Source organism: Babylonia areolata, chromosome 10 (genome assembly GCF_041734735.1).
Source record: "Babylonia areolata isolate BAREFJ2019XMU chromosome 10, ASM4173473v1, whole genome shotgun sequence".
In the NCBI taxonomy this organism is placed as follows: Eukaryota; Metazoa; Mollusca; class Gastropoda; order Neogastropoda; family Buccinidae; genus Babylonia; species Babylonia areolata.
In genome coordinates, this window is record NC_134885.1 from 22,557,860 (window position 1) to 22,578,920 (window position 21,061).

Sequence of the window (21,061 nt, forward strand, 5' to 3'; positions counted from 1 at the left end):
ATCTAAATCAACTTTTGAAGTTTTACACATCGTCTGATTACAGTACTTCAGGTATTACTAATTAATGTTGATAGAAAAGAAAATAACTTTGAAATTAATTTTTGTGTGGTTTGTTAACATTTAGCGAACCTGGAAAGCTGAGAAGCTTGAAAGCTTTGATCTTGATCTGTATCATATGTGAGAACGCAACTGTTCCGCCGATCATATTTTTGACAAGAAAGAACTTGATTTATCCAGAGCATTGACACTATTATATTAAGAATTATATATCAGTGTTTATGATCATAGTTATCTTTGTGTATATGGCGCCCAATAATGCGTATAACTTTTTTTTCTCTTGTGATTTATCGAAGCTGGAAAGTGGTGGTGAAAACAGGGACTGTTATTAAATTTCCATAGATCCGTGCGTGTTATGATCATGACATTGAAACAACGAAATGCCGATTGACATTGGCTGGTTTAGGCAGATGAAAGTTTCGGTTTCCAACACTCAAAACTTTCGGTTCGCCCAAACACTAGATTCAGATGGTGAGCAAGCAAAAAATACTATTTCGGTCGATAGGCCTGCGTATTGGCTGTACTGTGTGTATTGGTACGTGTCAATAGCGCTATGTGCCATTACCACTACTGCGTTCAGTAGCACTGCGTGTCGAATACTCCTTTTTTATCGCTACGTGTCAATAGCGCTACATGCCATTACCACTACTGCGTTCAATAGCACTGCGTGTCGAATACTCTTTTTTAATTTTTTTTTTATGGCTACTTGTCAATAGCGCTGCTCGATTAATGACGACTCTGTCGTTGTTCCTGCCTGCTCGTGAGTTAATCTATTCTTATTATATTTATGCCTTTCATTGTGCTTTTCTTTCTGTTCTGCATTTCATATCTTTTTATCCATGACAAGATTGAGGTCGGAGTATGCAGACACGTCTATACAAACAAACGCGACGCAACAAATGTTGTTTGTTTACCCCTTCATAGGGGCTATGGCCTAATGAATACATCATCCGTATCCGAATCTCTCTCTCTCTCTTCTCTCTCTCTCTCTCACTCTCTCTCTCTCTGTCTCTCTCTCAAGAGCTGTATGTCTTTTTTCTGTTTGTGTGTGTGTGTGTCTTTCTCTGTTTTTGTCTGTCCCCTTGCCCTTATTTGCTTGTCTGTTGTCTGTCTGTACATCTGATGCGGATTGGTGATGTGAATGTTGATGTCTGATGTGACGTGAACGTGTGGCGTGGATATTGATGTCTGACGTTAATGTCTGACGTAAGCATGTGACGTGGATGTGTGACGATGATGTCTGACGTGAACGTGTGGCGTGGATATTGATGTCTGACGTTAATGTCTGACGTAAACATGTGACGTGGATGTGTGACGTTGATGTCTGACGTGAACGTGTGGCGTGGATGTGTGACGTGGATATCTGGCTCGCGTCACTGTAAAACGTCTTGCGAGCAAATCCAAATATTTTGACATTTTGAAAGAAAATACAAGAGACAGAGAGATGGACAGAGACAGACAAAAAGAAGATAATAATAAGAGAGTAACGAACACGATACTTTGAATTAAGAGGTTATTTGTCTGAGCACAAAATTGTTTTGGACATTCAGCCCAAAGACACAGAGAGAGACAGAGACAGACAGAGACAGAGACATACACAGAGAGGGTCATGTTCATATTATGACTTTGCCTACGTGGCTCATCATGTGTTCATTTGTAAGATTACAACGTTCGACGCCTCCCCCTCTCTTCGTACTTGCATTTTTTTTTTCCTCTTCTTCTTCCTCTTCTTCTTCTTCGTTCGTGGGCTGCAGCTCCCACGTTCACTCGTATGTCCACGAGTGGGCTTTTACGTGCATGACATTTGTTGTTGTTGTTGTTGTTGTTGTTGTTTAACCCCGCCATGTAGGCAGCCATACTCCGTTTTCGGGGGTCCTTCTTCCTTCATTTTTTCCTTCCTTCCATCCTTACCTACCTTCTTTCTTTCCTCCCATCTTTTCTTCCTTCCTTTCCTTTCTTCCCTCCCTCCTTCCTTCTCTGTCTAAGTTCCTTTTGTTTTTAAGGGGGGGTGGGGGGTGGGGGGGGGGAATGTTGCTTGTCCCACAGTTCTTCCTTTAAAAAAAAAAAAAAGAGAAAAAAAAAGAAAAGAAAAGAAAAGAAATCATTCCCTTGTCTACTACCCGGGGATCTTGCACTCCACGAAGAAAACGTATCAATGGTGGGCCAGCTGCCGCCAGTCTCGATGCCTTCCTCCCTCAGGTCACAGCAGCCACCACCATCCCTCACCTGTCCGCCGCTGCTGCGGTCCCGGGGCACTTTTCAGCGTGGGTGGATCGTCGTGAAGCCACTGTCTTCCGGTTCTTTGGATCTGTCTGTCTGTCGGTCTGTGTGTCTCTCTCTGTCTGTGTCTCTGTCTTTCTGTCTGTCTGTCTCTCTCTGTGTCTCTCTTTGTCTCTCTGTCTCTTTCTCTGTCTCTGTCTCTGCCTCTCTCTCTTTCTCTCTCTGTGTCTGTCTTTGTCTCTCTGTCTCTCTCTTTCTCTGTCTCTGCCTTTCCCTCTCTCTCTGTCTGTCTCTGTCTCTCTTTTTCTCTTTGTCTCTCTTTCTCTTTCTCTGTCTCTGCCTCTCTCTCTCTCTCTGTCTGTTTCTGTCTCTCTGTCTCTCTCTTTCTCTTTGTCTCTCTTTCTCTTTCTCTGTCTCTGCCTCTATCTCTCTCTGTTGTCCCTGATGCAGATTAGCAAGGACAGATTGGAAGAATAGGCCATGCCTAAAATCTTAATCCTTGAATAAAAAAAAAAACCGTTTTGAGTTCCGAGGTCTCTTTCCCTCTCCCTCTCCTCTTCCTCTCTCTCTCTCTCCCTCTGTGTGTGTGTGTGTGTGTGTGTGTGTGTGTGTGTGTGTGTGTGTGTGTGTGTATGTGTGTGTATGTGTGTGATGCTCAACACCAACAAGACCTCTACCACGTCTTCATTGATTTTAAGAAGGCATTTGACAGGGTCTGGCATGCAGCTTTGTGGGCTACCATGAATCTGTACAACATCAACGCCAACCTGATCAGACTGATACAGCACCTCTATGACAAAGCCACCAGCGCCGTCTACCTCAACAATAGCATCGGGGACTGGTTCAGAACCACAGTCGGAGTGAGACAAGGCTGTCTACTCTCCCCAACACTCTTCAACATCTTCTTAGAAAGAATAATGACTGACGCACTGGAAGAGCATGTAGGAACAGTCAGCATAGGCGGCAGAACAATCACAAACCTACGTTTTGCCGACGACATTGATGGACTGGCTGGGAAAGAAGAAGAACTGGCAAGCCTGGTCAAACATCTAGACAAAGCCTCCACATCGTATGGAATGCAAATCAGTGCGGAGAAAACCAAACTGATGACTAACAACACCAACGGCATCAGCATTGACATCAAAGTCAACGACGAAAAGCTTAAAACAGTCCACAGCTTCAAATATCTGGGAGCAATCGTGTCAGATGAAGGATCTAAACCAGAAGTACTCTCGAGAATTGCCCAAACAACAATGGCACTCAACAAGCTGAACACCATCTGGAACAACAAAAACATCGCTCTCAGCTCAAAAATCAGACTGATGCGTTCCCTGGTTATATCAATATTGCTCTACGCCTGCGAGACTTGGACCCTGACTGCGGACATCGAGAGAAGAATCCAAGCTGTCGAGATGAGATGCTTTCGTAGACTACTTGGCATCTCCTACAGAGACCACATCACTAACACGGAAGTGAAGAACAGAATCAAGCAAAGTATTGGACCCTACGAAGACCTTCTGTCCATAGTGAAAAAACGCAAACTTAGGTGGTATGGACACATCTCCCGATCATCTGGTCTTGCCAAAACGTTCCTGCAAGGCACCGTACAAGGAGGCAGAAGGAGAGGACGGCAGAAGAAGAGATGGGAAGACAACATCCGGGGGTGGACAGGCTTGACGCTCGGTGACGCCCTGAGGAAATCAGAAAACCGTGAAGAGTGGAGAGGGGTGGTGGCCAGGTCAGCAGCGGTGCCCCAACGGTCTGAACCCAGACTACGGGAGAGGTGTGTGATGCAGATCAGCAAGGACAGTTTGGAAGAATAGGTCATGCCTAAAATTTCAATCCTTGAATAAAAAACGTTTTGAGTTCTGAGTATTGAGTTCTGTCTGTTTGTCTGTCTGTCTGTCTGTGATGCAGATCAGCAAGGACAAATTGGAAGAATAGGCCATGCCTAAAAATCTGAATCCCTGAATAAAAAAAAAATCCGTTTTGAGTTCTGAGTTAAGAGTTCTCTCTCTCTCTCTCTCTCTCTCTCTCTCTCTCTCTCTCTCTCTCTCTCTCTCTCTCTCTCTCTCTCTCCCCACCCCCACCCCACCCCCCACCCCACCCCACACACACCCAGCCCCCACCAAACCTAACTTTTTTTTTTCGTGTAGCTGCCCCAATCACTTTCAATGGCATTTCTCAATGCCCACCCCACGCCCTGCTCATTCCGAGTCCCCCATACTTTCACAGCCACACCCACACCGGTCCGTGTTCGTCTGTCGCTTCCGCTGCTGTCTCGGCGTCGGCAGAGCAGTGCACAGGGAGCCCGGTCGCCAGGAGGCCACACAACAGAGGAGACCCTGCACTTTTGACTGAGTCACTTTGATGGGTGTTTTTGTTGGTGGTGGTGGTGGTGTTTTTTTTTGGTTTTTTTTTTTTTTTTTTTTTAAACCTCTGAAGGTGGTGACTGACTCTCTTTTAAGAATGTCTTGTGTTTTCCATGGCCAGCGTGTCATGGCTTTCGGCGAATTTTGAGCAGGTTGGCGTGGTGGTTGTGACAATTGTAGGCAGGTGGATGGGGAAGGAAAGAAGGAAGGGTGGAATAACAGAGATGCAGGCGAAGAGAGAAAGAGAGAATGCTTAGTCTGCATGTGGATCTGTTTGTCTGTCTGTCTGACCGTCAGTCTGACCGTCTGTCTCTGTCATTCTCTCTGTCTGTCTCTTTCCAACCCCCATCTCTTTCTACCTCGGACTCTCGGTCTACCGGCCTCTCTCTCTCTATGTGTGTATGTGTTTGTATGTGTGTGTGTATGTGTATGTTTGTGTGTGTGCGTGTGTGTGCGTGTGTGTGTGTGCGTGTGTGTGTGTGTGTGCGTGTGTGTGTGTGTGTGCGTGCGTGCGTATGTGTGTGTGCGTGTGTGTGCGTGTGTGTGTGTGTGTGTGTGTGTGTGTGTGTGTGTGTGTGAGTGCGTTTACGTGTGTGCGTGCGTACGTACGTGCGTGCGTGTGTGCGTGCGTTTGCAGGTGCTAGTGTGGTTGTAGGGTCTGGGGGTGCATTGTAGAGTGGCTTGACTAAATGGACACACTTACATAATTCATTCGTTTTTCCTCGTTTCTTCTTGTTATGGTCTGTGAGTTTGTTGTTTGGGTTATTTTCTCTTCCCATGTTGTCACAGTTTCGTTTTTTTGTTTTTTTTTCTGGAACTAATGGAAGCTGCCTGTTGTAGTGGAAAGAGGAATAACAGACAGGGAGAACTCTCTGAAGCAGCAGCCAATGGTGCACATCATCCACAAAAAAAACCCAAAAACCCCTTCGATTTTTTTTCTTCTTTTTTTTTCTTTCTTATTCTTCTGTGCTGTGTCAGTTTCTTTATATATATATATATATATATATATATATATATATATATATATATATATATATATATATATATTCGTCTGTTTCCTTGACGATGCCGTGTTAAGCCATGCTGTATGTGTATATTTGTTTTATTTCTAATCGCAATGAAGTTTAAAACGAATTCAGATAGACGAACAAAGAAAGAACAGATAAAAAAAAAGTACGGTAATTTTTATTCGTTGTTAATATGAAAAAAGTACCAACCAAACATCAGGATACAAACATCATCGTCATCATCATCATCATCATCATCATCATAGTTACGGTGATGACGATGATGATGATTGTTGTTTTTATTGTTGTTATTATCATTGTTATTGCTGTTCATCATAATTACGGTGATGATGATGAAGATGATTGTTGTTGTTTTTATTGTTATTATTATCATTGTTATTGTCATTACCATTAGTAGTAGTAGATGAAGTAGTAATGTTATTATTATCATTATTATTAGCATTATTGTTAGCATCATTGTTAGCATCATTATCATTAATTATTATCCTCACATCGTCATCGTCATCAAAACCATGATTGTCACCATCACTGTCATCGTTGTTATCATCACCGTCATCGTAGTTATCAAAACCGCCATCATAACTACGATCATAACAGTTATTGTTGTTGCTCTTTCGTTGATCCATGTATGTTATCTGCCCCACAGGAATGATGCTGTACGCATGCGCCACAGTCCTACTCCTGCACTCTCTGCACACGACACATAACCAGGCCTCGGCAGCTCCCGCCTCCTGGTCAGAAAAGAGGTCAGGAGTTCTGATGTGTCTTTGTCTGTCTGTGTGTCTGTCTGTCTGTGTGTCTGTCTGTCTGTCTGTCTCCTTGTCTCTCCATCCCTCTCTCTCTGTCTCTCTGTGTCTCTCTCTGTGTGTCTCTCCACCACCACCACCCCTCTCTCTCTCTCTCTGTCTCTGTCTGTCTGTCTCTCCACCACCACCCCTCTCTCTCTCTGTCTCTGTCTCTCTCCACCCCCCTCTCTCTCTCCATCCCTCTCTCTGTATCTCCATCTCTCTCTCTCTGTCTCTCCATCCCTCTCTCTCTTTCTCTGTGTCTCTCCATCCCCCCTTTCTCCCTGTGTCTCTGCATCCCTCTCTCTCTCCGTCTCTCCATCCCTCTCTCTGTCTCTCTGTCTTTCTCTGTCCCTCCCTCTCTCTCTGTCTTTCTATGTCTCTCTCTCTGTGTCTCTGCATCTCTGTGTGTGTGTGTGTGTGTGTGTGTGTGTGTGTGTGTCTCCATCCCTCTCTCTGTCTCTCTGTCTTTCTCTGTCCCTCCCTCTCTCTGTGTCTTTCTCTGTCTCTCTCTCTGCGTCTCTACATCCCTCTCTCTGTCTCTGTCTGTCTCTCCATCCCTCTCTCTGTGTCTCTGTCTTTCTCTGTCCCTCCCTCTCTCTGTGTTTTTCTCTCTCTCTCTCTGTGTCTCTCCATCCCTCTCTCTGTCTTTCTCTGTCTCTCTCTCTGTGTCTCTGCATCCCTCTCTCTCTCTCTCTGTCTCTCCATCTCTCTCTCTCTGTCTCTCTGTCTTTCTCTGTCCCTCCCTCTCTCTCTGTCTTTCTCTGTCTCTCTCTGTGTGTGTCTCTACATCCCTCTCTCTCTCTCTCTCTCTCTGTCTCCCCATCCCTCTCTCTGTGTCTCTGTCTTTCTCTGTCCCTCCCTCTCTCTCTGTCTTTCTATGTCTCTCTCTCTGTGTCTCTGCATCCCCCCTCTCTCTCTCTCTCTCTCTGTGTCTCCCCATCCCTCTCTCTGTGTCGCTTTCTCTGTCCCTCCCTCTCTCTCTGTCTTTCCATCCCTCTCTCTCTCTCTTTCTCTGTGTCTCTCCATCCACCCCCCTCTCTCTCTCTGTCTCTCCATCCCTCTCTCTGTGTCGCTGTCTTTCTCTGTCCCTCCCTCTCTCTCTGTCTTTCCATCCCTCTCTCTGTCTCTCCATCCCTCTCTCTCTGTCTCTCCATCCCCCCCTCTCTCTGGCTCTCCATCCCTCTCTCTCTGTCTCTCCATCCCCCCCCTCTCTCTGTCTTTCCATCAGTCTCTCTCTCTCTTTCTCTGTGTCTCTCCATCCACCTCTCTCTCTCTCTGTCTCTCCATTCCTCTCTTTCTTTCTCTGTCTCTCCACCCCGCACCCCTCTCTCTGTCTCTCCATCTCTCTCTTTCTCTCTCTTTCTCAGTTTCGTCCCCTGTGTGTGTGGACTCGTCAAATATCTCAGCAATATAGCAAGTGAACTATCCTATCCCTCCATGGCAAATGACTCACAGACACCAATCCCATTTTTTGTAGTGTTCGTATTCGCAACGTGGGAAAGGAAAAAAAAAATTACAAATCCGACGAAATCCAAAAGCTATCCATGAAGGTTTGGATACTGAATGGGAAAACCAACCGGCGGCGAAATAAAAAGTGAGGGAGAAAATATAATGTGTAGTAGCAACCAGTTCAATATATCATAAAGAATTCATCTTCACACCTTATGCTTGTGGATCTGAAAGTGTGTGTGTGTGTGAGGGGGGGTGGGGGTGGGGGGGTCGGGGGGGGGGGGATGTAGTGTGTATGTATGTATCCTGGTGTCGATTCGTCTCCTCCTCTTCCTCCTTCCTTCCTTCCTTCCTTCCTCTTCTTCTTCTTCTTCTTTTTCGTCGTCGTCATTGTCGTCGATGATCACAGCAATATGTCTTATTTTTTATGGTTTTGTTGATTGCTGTTATTGTTGTTGTTGTTTTGGTCGTTGGTTTTCTTCTTTGCTCTTAGCAATGTGTCAATTTCTCTGTAAACCGCCGTTATTCTTTTGTTCATACATTGTCCCCCTTACCAAAGGATGGTATTATTGTCAATGGCAGTAAAACAATCTCCGTGTCCGTGTCTCTGTCTCTGCCTCTGACTGTCTGTCTGTCTGTCTGTCTGTCTGTCTCTCTCTCTCTCTCTCTCTCTCTCTGTCTCTGTCTGTCTGTCTGTCTCTCTATCTCTCTCTCTCTCGAGAGAGAGAGAGAGAGAGAGAGTGGCCTGCCCCTGGTTAGCAACCGCAACAGGAATCAACAGCTCTACAAATATTCAGTCTTTTCTCTGTTTTTTTTTTCAGTTGTATTTAGTGTCTTCGGTTTGTTAGTTTACCTCTGGATTTCGGGGATCAATATCTTCAGTTAGCGCGGTGACCTCGGTGGGAGCTTACTGTAAATCTACATCTAATGCGTCGTGCTGTGTCTCTGGGGTAAACCATTGTACCGGCGACCATCCCTTGGAATTTACAGGACACTTCTACTGGGGTTCCTACACTTTGTTTTGAGCTCTGGGGAATTTTTCATCGATTTTCAGAGGTACTTTTCATTCGAATATACAGAAATATCGACTTCTAATTAATAATAACAATCATCATTATGATAGAAATGATAATAATCCAAATGATAATAATATCATTTATTTTCAGTCTAATATCATCATCTTAGATGAACAGACTATAAATAAATAAGTGAAGCTCTCTCTCTTTCTCTCTGAAGAATAAGCTATGCCTGAAATCTTAATCCTCGAATAAAAACGTTTTGAGTTCCGAGTTCTCTCTCTCTCTCTCTCTCTCTCTCTCTCTCTCTCTGTCTCTCTCTCTCTCTGTCTCTCTCTCTCTCTCTGTCTCTCTCTCTCTCTGTCTGTGTCTATCTCTCTCTCTCTATGTGTATATATATATATATATATATATATATATATATATCTGTCTCTTTATCTATCTCTGTCTCTCTCTCTCTCTGTCTCTCTCTCTTTTCCACGACTCTCTCGGGGCGTCGCGTCGCTCTGTCTCATTCTGGAACAGTGTCCTCCCATTCTCTTATTTTGTCTGTCTGTCTCTGTGGATGGGGACAGCAGCAACTACTACAAGGTCAGGAAGTTCCCCCGGCACAAACTCTTTCCCAACCCCTCTCATTTCCGTTCCCCCGTAGAGACAGACAAACTGACCGGTGTCCGAAGCTTTTCCACGACCTCTATCGGTTCCGGTCCACCGGTTCATCAGTATTTTGTGACACTGGAGAAATCCCATTTTTGGGGGTGGGGGTGGAGGGGGGGAGGTGGGGGGTGGCTCGAAGAGAGAGCGAGCGAGCGCGAACTAGCCGGAGCGTACTGAGGCGAAAAGCATGACTGCCCGTGAGAACTGAATTGATCGTGTGTGTGTGTGTGTGTGTGTGTGTGTGTGTTGTGTTGTGTTGTGTTGTGTGTGTGTGTGTGTGTGTGTGTGTGTGTGTGTTTCAAAGCCCTAACATCTCTCCGCTTACTGCTTTAGCTAAGACAATCCATCTATCGACTTTGTACTTAAGCTACTCAGTACACACACCTCTCAACTTAGTGCCTTAACTAACGCCACATATCTTTCCACTAAGACAACACATCTATCGACTTTGTGATTTCGCTAAGGCCACATATTTCTCCACTTAGTGCCCTAACTAAGGTAACTCATTTCTCCACTTATTGTCTTAACTAAGGCTACACAATTCCCGCTGTTTTTATTCAGTTTTGTTGTCCAGACACCTAGAAAATACTGCTCTCACCTTTGTGCGTTTATTATTATTATTATTATTACGTCAGTGACTACCTGCTCTGTAAGGTAGAGAACTAGGAATCCCACATAATACGTTTAAGATGTAACTGAAAAACATAGAGACGAATATCATTGTTTTTAAATTGTTTTGTACGAATATCTTTTTTTTTTCTTTCTTTTTTTTCATGCAAACGTCGAAATGTGATCTTCTTCTTCTTCTGCGTTCACTCGTATGCACACGAGTGGGCTTTTACGTGTATGACCGTTTTTATCCCGCCATGTAGGCAGCCATACTCCGTTTTCAGGGGTGTGCATGCTGGGTATGTTCTTGTTTCCATAACCCACCGAACGCTGACATGGATTACAGGATCTTTAACGTACGTATTTGATCTTCTGCTTGCATATACACACGAAGGGGGTTCAGGCACTAGCAGGTCTGCACATATGTTGACCTGGGAGATCGTAAAAATCTCCACCCTTTACCCACCAGGCGCCGTCACCGTGATTCGAACCCGGGACCCTCAGATTGACAGACCAACGCTTTAGCCACTTGGCTATTGCGCCCGTCGAAATGTGATCAAATTCAATGAATTGTTTAATGGAACTGGTAAACCTAACCTTAAAAAATGATAAACTTTCTTGTGAGTAATGATAATTTCTGGAAGGATCTACAGTTGCAGTTGTGTAATATTCTGTTAACACACCATTGGATGTTTTCAACATTTCATGTCTCTGTAATTTGTGTTTGAAATGTAATAGTTTTTCTTGTTTTACCTTTCATTATGTTCTCGTGTGAGGGAGGGAGAGTGTTAAAATGAATCATGCTTGTCTTGTTTTGTCTTGTGTGTGTTGAACGGCAGATTAGCTTTCTCGATCCCAATACTTATGACGTAGTTAATATGCTATGTACCCGACATCTACTGATAGGGGAGATAACTAGTGGTCGATTGTTTGCACTCCCGTGACGTACAGTCAAACCATGAATCTGTGGTTGCACGCGCTCATGGAGTACAATTGGTCGTCGGCATTTGTACTCTCGTTGATTGCATTCGAAGTCGCTGATGAATGGAGTCTCCCGTCGGACCAACGGATGAGTAGGCAGGCAGGCTTATCTGTCAGTGTGTGTCCTCATATGGGAGAAGAGGCCGATTCTGGATGCGCAGCACTTCCCACAGGTGTTGCAAGGGAAAACGCCTCCAGAAGTTGAGCCCTGCTTCCTTCGCTCACGCTTCTCCTTAATGGCCAGCGTTCTCTTGTTTTCAAACGTCTTTATGCCACTACAGCACAACATCCTCCAGCGAGAGCGGTCAAGGGTATCAGTTGAGGTTTGTCTTCAAGGTGTTCTTGAAGCGCTTGCAGGGTCTTCCAAGTTCGTGGTGGCCTTCCTTCAGCTGGCCATACAACAATATCTTCAAGTCGCTGACACGCCTGCGTATTTGCAGTTAGTTTTGCCTAGCGTTTGACCGTCAAGGGCCAATTTCGATTGTATGAGTTTTCAGTTTTCAATTTCTCAACTGGGCGTCACTGCGCGCGTACAAATCCATAACGCTACACCACATCTGCTAGGCAGATGCCTGACCAGCAGCATAGCCCAACGCGATTGGACAGGCTTTGAGTGCATGCACATATTTTTGTGTACCTATCTGAGTGGATTTCCCCTGCACAAGTTTGCCAGAGGACAAAACTTCTGTTGCCATGCGTTCTGTTCGTGGAGCGCCAAGTGCGTGCTTCACACGGGAACTCAATTTATCTTCTCACTCGAATGACAAAACGCTCAGTTTGATTTTCTAGTCGAACTTGGGGAAAAAAGTCGAGAACGGAATTCGAACACAGGCCCTCACGGACATTGTCTTGGCAGATAAGCGTCTTAACCATTCTGCCACTTTTCTTTCGTGATTATAGCAGTCATAATCCAATGTCTACACTGCACAGAAGAAAGAGAGAGAAAGGGGGGTGTGGGGGGTGGGAGACAGACAGACAGACAGACAGAGACGGACAGACAGACAAACAGACAGACAGAGACGGACAGACAGACGGAGAAAGGAGAAGAAAGACTGTCGACCCCCAGATAAAACAAACCATCAGGAAATAACTTCATGAATACAGATGCACCAACAACAAAACAGACTGGCTGCGTGTATAATAGCATCCAGGTCACAGCCTGCGCATTACGGATACACGCCCAGAAAGACTGACTCAGCTCCTCATAATACCTTCCATGAATAAAACACGTCTCATTCCCCATGAAATGCTCCGTCCGGTACAAAGGTTTGGGATTGCAGTTTGAATAGTAATAGTATTAATAATACACCCCGAACACGTGTTTCCTTTGCGATTTGTGTGCGATGGACACGGTGTTGGCGCTTTGTTTTTGATGTTTTTTTTATCTTATTTATCATTTATATCTTACTTTTTTCTTGTCGCCAGTCACAATGCTTATGCATGGCTGCTGTCGGAGGTAAAAGAAGGAAAAATGAAGAAGAAAAATTAGACCGTAACAACACAGTCTTTTCCCTCTGTTAGTATTCCACATATGAATTAAACATGTGTTGATTGCTGTTTTCTTTTCAATTCTACGGTATTCGTGTTGTTGTTGTTGTTTGTTGTTGTTTTTGTTGGGTTTTTTTTTTTATAGTGTTTTTGTTGTTGTTGTTGCTGTTGTTTTGGGGAGTAGGGCTGGAGGGCTTCTCTCTTTTTTTCTTCTTTTTTTGTTGTTTGTTTTGTTTTGTTTTTGTTTTGGGGAAGTAGGGGGCTGGAACGGGGGGGTTTCATGATGATATACATTTTTGTTCTTGTTCACCGCGCGAGCAGGCATGTGTGTGTGCGGGTATGTGTGTGTTTCCATTATATTATTTTTTGGATATAATTTCCCCTTTATGATTTAGTTAAAGCATGATTGTGTGTGTGTGTGCGTGTGTGTGTGTGTGTGTGTGTGTGTGTGTGTGTGTGTGTGTGTGTGTGTGTGTGTGTGTGTGGTTTTTTGTTTGTTTTTGTTTTTTTCTTCTTCTTCTTCTTCTGCTTTTTTGTGTGTTTATTTTTAGTCATTTTCATCCCCCCCCCCTTTTTTTTCAGAGTAGACGTTTCTGTTCTTTCTCACCATGTGCACACACACACACACACACACACACACACACACACACACACAGAGTTGGTTGATCTGTCTATTTTGAAACATGTGTGTATTTGTGTGTGTGTGTGTGTATGTGTGTGTGTGTGTGTGTGTGTGTATGTGTGTGTGTGTACACGCGCGCCCGTGTGTGTGTGTGTGTGTGCGCGCGCACGCGCGCCTGCGAATTGCAAACGGTGAGCAAGTGCAGAAAAGTCCGCTTTTGGTTGGAAGGGAGAGGCGCTGGGGGCTAACGCATGGAGTGAAAGCCCAGCCAGCACTATAATGGTGAAAGTAAGTAAGGGACTGGGCTCCTTAGGATGGGTAAAGTACTCACTAAACGCCCATCCCCCAACGTTCGGCTGAAGTTTGTACGGAGAAGGTGTTGTCGCTTACGAGGTAGTCTGCAGTAATTGCTTTATCGCCGCGGAGTTGTCAGACTGGTCCACGCCTTCCTTACTGTGTGAAGACCGACGTTACGTCTCTGCAACGGCGTCATCCTGATTTCGCCTATCTCCGGGTCGCCTATTCCTAAATCGCCTATTCCCGATTTGCCTATATCTTCTTTCTTTTCAAGTTAAATTTCATTCTATTCTTTTTTTTTTTTTTTTTTTTTTTTTTTTTGTCACGCATGGTCATAATCAAAGAGACACAACGAAATCACAGTAAACACAAGAAAACACTCGCTGCGACAACATTAATCAGAACACATTCTCTAACCTGGAAAATGTGTTATATACATGTATTTATATCCGCAGGATATATAACTCGAGTCACTTCAGTTGAGTTAGAATATGCACACAAAAACCGCACCAAACCACACCGAGGTCACAGCGTGCTTTCAATTTAATTCATCGAGGTGGGGAAGGGCGTGCTGTGGCGGGGGAGGGGGGGTGGAGGAGGGATGTAGGTGGGGGGGGGGGGGGGAGGACGAGGGCGATGGTGTGGAGCACCGGGACATTTCCTGCGACAGAGTCACTTCTAGAGTCAGTTCCGCACAGTGCACTAGCTCGCTGTAACACCATGGGACCAGTGTGATGAACACGCCCACTTGGTGTCAATTTTCTACTTCCATTTTATTCATTTCACAACTTTCTTGGATTGTGAAGCTTCGTTGACAATCGACAAAGTTTTTTTGTTGTTGTTTTTTTTGTTGTTGTTTGTTTGTGTGTGTGTGTGTGTGTGTGTGTGTGTGTGTGTGTGTGTGTGTGTGTGTGTGTGTGTGTGTGTGTTTCGGAAGCTATATCTACCGTTTCAGGGTCAAAATCGGAAGAATCATCAAAGAAAATTACGCCCACTTCATATCAGATTTCTACCTCCAGTTTATTCATTTCACAACTGTCTTGGATTATGAAACTTCGTTGACGATCGGCTGACGAAGTTTCTTCTTCACTATCAACCGTTTCAAGTGTCAAAATCGTAACCATAGTCAAAGAAAATTACACCCAATTGATGTTAAATTCCTACCTCCATTTCATTCATTTAGCAATTTTCTTCGCATCATGAAGCTTCGTTGACGATCGACGAAGTTTCTTCCTCAGAAGCTATAGATATGACTACCGTTTCAAGGATCAAAATCAGAACCATTGTCAAGGAAATGTTCCTCATGCTGGAATTTGCTTGGCTGTAAATAGCGCTCGTTTGGTCATTTTGGACTCGTAAAAACGATTGGAAAGACGCGATGCAAACATGCTTCGAAACCGCTGTTTTCAGAACGTCTGCGCGTCACTGGAAGGGAAGGAGCGATGGAGTAAGCTCCCTTCTGTATGAATATTCATGCTGTTTGAAGCGAAAATATGCAAGTGTCACCGATCGACAAATTGCTGGAGGTGTGGTGCTGAGCTTTTGTCACCCTCCTTTACCCCCATCTTAAAGCTTTCAGCACGACTAATAATGCATCATTGTCAACGTCTCAGGGGGGGAATCGTTCAGTGTGTGTGTGTGTGTGTGTGTGTGTGTGTGTGTGTGTGTGGGTGTGTGTGTGTGTGAGCATGTGTGTGTGTGCATGTTATATATGTATATATATATATATATATATACGTGTGTGTGTGTGTGTGTGTGTGTGTGTGTGTGTGTGTGTGCGTGCGTGCGTGCGTGCATGAGTGTGTGCGTGTGTGTGCGTGCGCGTGTATGTGTGTGTGTGTGTGTGTGTGTCCGTGCGTGTGTGTGTATACGTGCGTATGTGTGTGTGTGTGTGTGTGTGCGCGCGCGTGCTATGGTGGGGGTGGCAGGGTGATGAGAGACCATTGGATTACTCCCTTCCATTCCAATTCAGTGCTGCAATGGAGCTCGCCACACAGCCAGAGCCTCAGCCACAACCAGAACCAACAGCAGCAACAGCAGTCACCGTTTCCCAACCCCCCCCCCCCCCCCCCATGTCTACGAAGCATGCATGCATTATTCACCAAGTGTGACAATGGCCCGCAGGTTTACATCAGACCTCTGCTGAGGGGTGACGAGCTCCGGAGTCGATAAATCAGTCGAAGACAGACAGAGAGGGAGGGGGCTAGAGGGCTAGGGGCTGGCGGCAAGCCAGTCGGTCGTGGAACTGTGGCCTTTTCCATGTTTAGGGCTCATCAATTTCTAATGGGTGGGTTGGGGGGTGGGGGGGGGGGAGGCTTTTCACACACAACAGAGGTGGACGAATCCGGACCCGCAGGTGTCAAGAGCCTCTCTCGCTCCCTCTCTGTCCTTCGCCTTCCAAGACCTTGCTTGCATGTCTTGAAAGGTCTTGTTGCATCATGATGATGATGATGGTGGTGGTGGTGATGATGATGTTTGGCTTCTTGCTGCTTGCTTGCTCAGTCTGGTGGTTCTGAGGGTTGCTGTGTCTGTCTGTCTGTCTGACGTTTAGGGGCAGGATTACACGATGGTGCAGTCATTATAAAAATAATAACAATGCTGGATCGTGTAAACATGCATTTGATTTTTTTTTTTTTTTTTTACGGCGGTTCTGTGGTGTGTATGTGGGGTGGGGGAGTGGGGTGTGGGGGGTTGAGAATGCTGGGTGGTGTGGAAATACAGAGAAATGTGGGTGGGTGGTGGTGAGGGTGTGTATGGTGTGGTTTTGGGGTGGTGAGTGTTGTGTTTGTGGTGGTGGTGGTGGTGGTGGCGTGCTGGGAGAGGAGTGGATGGTGGTGTTTGGGGTGTGGGTATTTGTATTTGTATTTCTTTTTATCACAGCAGATTTCTTTGTGTGAAATTCGGGCTGATCTCCCCCAGGGAGAGCGCGTGGCTACACTACAGCGCCACCCATTTTCTTGTATTTTTTCCTGCGTGCAGTTTTTTTTGTTTGTTTTTTTCCCTATCGAAGTGAATTTTTCTACAGATTTTTTCCAGGAAAAACCCTTTTGTTGCCGTGGGTTCTTTCACGTGCGCTAAGTGCATGCTGCACACGGGACCTCGGTTTATCATTTCATCCGAATGACTAGCGTCCACACCACAACTCAAGGTTTAGTGGAGGGAGAGAAAATCTCGGCGGCTGAGCCGTGATTCGAACCAGCGCGCTCAAATTCTCTCGCTTCGTAGGCGGACGCATTACCTCTAGGCCATCACTCCACTTTGAGTTTGGGTGGTGGTCGTGGTGGTCGTCGTCATGTGTGGGTGGTGGTTTTCGGGGTGCTGGGTATGACGTGGGTGGTTGTGTGTGGGTGCCGAGAGGAGTATGTGCCGTGGTGTGTGTGGAGGTGTGGGTGGACGTCTGGAGGTGTTGGGTGTGGATGTGGGTCTACTGGGAGGGGCGGCGGTGGTGGTGGATGGGGAGGTGTGTGGAGGTGCGGGGTGTGTGGGTGTGGGTGTACTGGGAGGGGCGGTGGTGGTGGTGCTGTGGTGTGTGGGTGAGATGGGGACAGATGTGTGGGAGTCCACGCATTGTTTCAGGGATTCAGTTACTAATGCTTGCTAGTCCTACCCTTTTATTCATTTATCATTTTTATGAGAACTCCAAACAGCAAAGAATCCCCTGGAACGCCAATTTTTTTCAGCAAAGCGAAGACAGACCACACTCCGGCAAAATTTCTTTTCTCAATGGAACACACACACACACACACACACACACACACACACACACACACACACACACACACACACACACACACAAATTCACACCAATACGAAAACGTCTCTTTTTAACTAGGATTTTAAACTGCCTTTCGAGCGTTTGTGGGTCTGTCTGTTATATATATATATACAAAGTCTGTGCGGATCGTACCTTGTTCCTACGCATTTTGAAAGAGTAAGTCACAGTCACACCCACCCTTACGATGCTGTTAACGTTCACATTTAACCCCTTAGCTGCAGTACTATGGTGAAAGGATATCGGTGTGGCATCTCCCTTTATTGCATTTACGATATCTCTCTCTCCCTCTCTCTCTCTGTCTCTGTCTCTCTCTCTCTCTCCACACACACACACACACACACACACACACACACACACACACACACACACATCGCAACACAACACAACACTACACAATACTACAGTAAACTACACTATACTACGCTACGCTACACTATACCACACTACACTATACGCAACACTACATTACCCTACGCAACACTACACAGTCAGTTCTATCCTTGCAATATTACCGCATGGTGAATGAATACACAAGAAATCAAAGATTCATCCACAGTCAGTCAGTACTATCTTTCCGCATGTATTCCACCCAGTCCTGTTCTTTTGCACACACAAAAAAAAGAAGAAAAAAACGAGTTATATTCAGCCTCTGCAAGCTCACATACAAAAGACAAATTTAATGAAGTTACCTATAGCTTACTTACCTATAAAGAAAAGTAATTAGATAACGCTTGATTGCTAATCGCTAACGATTTGCAACGGAGAGAAGTGGTACGAGTTGAATTGTTAGCTGACAACTTGACAAGGGATTTTATTCATCCTAAAATGCGAATGAATTTGAGATAATATTAAAACTCTGTTCTGTTGTGTTGCAGCCCATCCCAAAAGATGGCGGAAAGCAAGGCCACTTACTTGAACCTCGTGCAGGCCATGCTCAACAGATTACAGGACTCCAACAAGTAAGTTGTCATCAAATATTACAAGAGTCCAACGAATAAGTTGTCATCACAGATTACAGGACTCCAACAAGTAAGTTGTCATCACAGATTACAGGATTCTAAGTAAACAGGCATCACAGATTCCAAGATTCCAAGTTAGCTGACATCACATTGCCTTATGCCACTCTGGGCTTCCCATTCCGTTTTCAATTTTCTGTATGAGGTTCATTGAGTCTGTTAGAATCATGGCATGTTGGTTTCCGGGCGTATGGATGGACGATAGCTACTGGAGGGCATGTGTCACAGCTTCAACTTCCATCGTTAGGCTGGAGGTTGTGACTTTGTAGGCAGCATTCTCTTCCCAAACTGTTTTTCCATTTTGTTTCGCAGTGAATCCCCAACCGGATTGGTCTTTGGTGACTGAGCCATCTGTGTATATGATGATGTCCTCTTCTTTACTGTCTTCTTCTATGAGTAGCTTCACTTCCGCATCAGTTTTGCCCTCTGGCCATTCCCGACAATGTCTTCCTAGAGTGGGTGAAATGGCTGTGTTGAATAGATGGTTGAGGTTTTCGGGGTTTTTCTCCCATTCTTTTGTTTCTTTCTGTCTTGTAGTCGGCATACTAGCTGGATTGTGTCTTCTGCTTGCCCCATCCATGATCTTCCTCGCCCTAGACGGCTGCCTTTTGGTTCTTTGACTGCGTCATGCAGTGGGTTTTGAGGGTTTTCTAATGCTTTGAAGTAGGTCTTGACCTGTTCTAACTTGTTTCTGGCCTGCACTGAAGGAAGGTCAAGCAGGTATCGCATGGTTTCTGTGGGCGTGTCTTTTGTTGTTCCAAGGATCAGCCTCATAGCTTCATTTTGTACTCTTTCTAATTTTAGGAGGTTGCTTTGAGACGGTGTTGTTAGCCCAAGTCCGTAGTCGATCACACTGAGGACGAGTGATTGGTATAGCAGGAAGAGGTGGCGTTGTTCAATACCTTTGGTTGCCATTGCCTTTAAGACTGAAAGGCCTTTTTTGCATTTGAGAACAGTATTTTCCGTATGCTTTCTGAAGGTCAGCATCCTGTCGAAGTGTATTCCTAGGTAGCGTAGGCATTCAGTTTTCTCGATCTGAATCCCATCGAATGACACAGAAGGTGGTGCTTTGCTCGCGGTTCTGTTGTTCAGGGTGCACAGCAACGTTTGGGCTTTGGCTGGATTGATGGAAGATCCTGTGTCTTTGCACCATTGAGCAATATTGTTTAGTTGTTTCTGGACGGCTTTGGTTCTTTCCTGAGCATCTTTCGAAGTTTTGAAGACCAGGCCATCATCCGCAAGAGTAAGCACCCGAGCTATTCCATTGTTGTTTAAGTCTGCAAGGCCCTTCGTGTAGACATTGTAGAGGACAGGAGAGAGCGGAGACCCTTGTGGCAGTCCCATGGATAGTTTAGAAGGTGCAGATATCCAATCTCCGAGGCGTAGAACGACGGTTCTTTCCTGAAGCGCTGCTGCTATCCATCTTGTCAGTGTCAAACTTACTCCATACCTTAGTAGCAGCTCCATGAGGTGTGTAAACTGGACTTTATTGTAGGCATCTTCAAGGTCGATTGCTACTGCTAGTGTTACTTCTTTCCTTTGAAATCCTTCATACACCTCGTATGCAAAAGCAGTTGCATTTTCCCATGTGGACTTGCCTGTTCTGTAACCACCTTGATTTGAAGGGAGAATGTGCCTGTGTTCAAGATCCCTTGCAAGTTTTCTGGCTATCATGCGTTCCATGAGCTTTCCAGCGATGTTTTGCATGGTTAGGATCCGGTAGCCGCTTACCTGATGATGGTCCTTTCCTGGTTTTGGTATGGGTTTTAAGAAGCTGTGTGTCCAGTCCTCCGGCACATGTCCATTGTGGAAACTGTTTTGATATAGATTGAAAAGTTTGCTTCTGTCTTCTTCCGATAGTTCCTTGATGTCCGAGTAGCGAACTTTGTCTGGGCCAGGGGCAGATTCTTTCTTGCATTTAGCTATTGCTTCATTTAGATCATCTATTGTCAAGTCATCGTCAGGTCCAGTCTGCATAAGGGTTTGGTTTAACTCCTCAACATATTTCTTTTTCTCATCTAAGTTTCTCTGATCGCTCTGTTGTATGAAACGTTTGAGCAGGGCGGATCCTTTTTCTTCGTTTGTCTTAAGCTTGGTTCCGTCAGTGTCTACCATGTCTGGGGTTGTTGTTGTGCACGTTTTCCCTTCCATGCGACGATAAAATTGCCAGAACTCTGTCAATGTTGAGTCATAACTGAGTGCCTCGCAAAACTGTTTCCACTTGTCATTTTTGGCCTCTTGAGCAATGGTTTCAGATAAAAAAAATCACATGGTCATACTGCCCGGGACATGCAGGAGTTAAGGGAAATGAGCGAGCTGACAGACTTGCTGGTAACGCAACACCAACGAGCGGCCTACATCTAGGAAAATCGGAAATCCTCAGAAAAGTCAAAGAATATCAAAAAGAACAGGTACACGGCCATCACACCATCGATCGCCTCAAAGAAATAAAAGCAGAGAGCGGGAGCGGCCGTAAGTCTAACATGAAAGGTAGAGCACGATGCTTTGCAAATCAAACAAATATCGGCATCATTTCCAAACCAACATTGCGCAAATTTCTTCAAAATGGAACAGAGTCTCTGTGGGCTTTTCCAAATACAGTAGACTGAGCAACACACTAGACGCCACATTCTTGGCATCAGAGATCTTTTCCCATCCCTCTTGCGGCCAGTCAGTGGCAGCCTCT

At 45.2% G+C, this 21,061-nt stretch overlaps 1 protein-coding gene across 1 annotated transcript in view; it reads left to right on the plus strand.

Annotated features, from left to right (window-relative positions):
- Window positions 1-21,061, plus strand: part of LOC143286500 (uncharacterized) — a 133,299-nt gene that overhangs the window by 109,525 nt on the left and 2,713 nt on the right. The window contains exons 3-4 of the mRNA XM_076594077.1: window positions 6,324-6,423; window positions 18,235-18,318. Of these exons, the coding sequence (XP_076450192.1) occupies window positions 6,324-6,423; window positions 18,235-18,318 (184 nt within the window). The remainder of the gene's footprint in view (window positions 1-6,323; window positions 6,424-18,234; window positions 18,319-21,061) is intronic.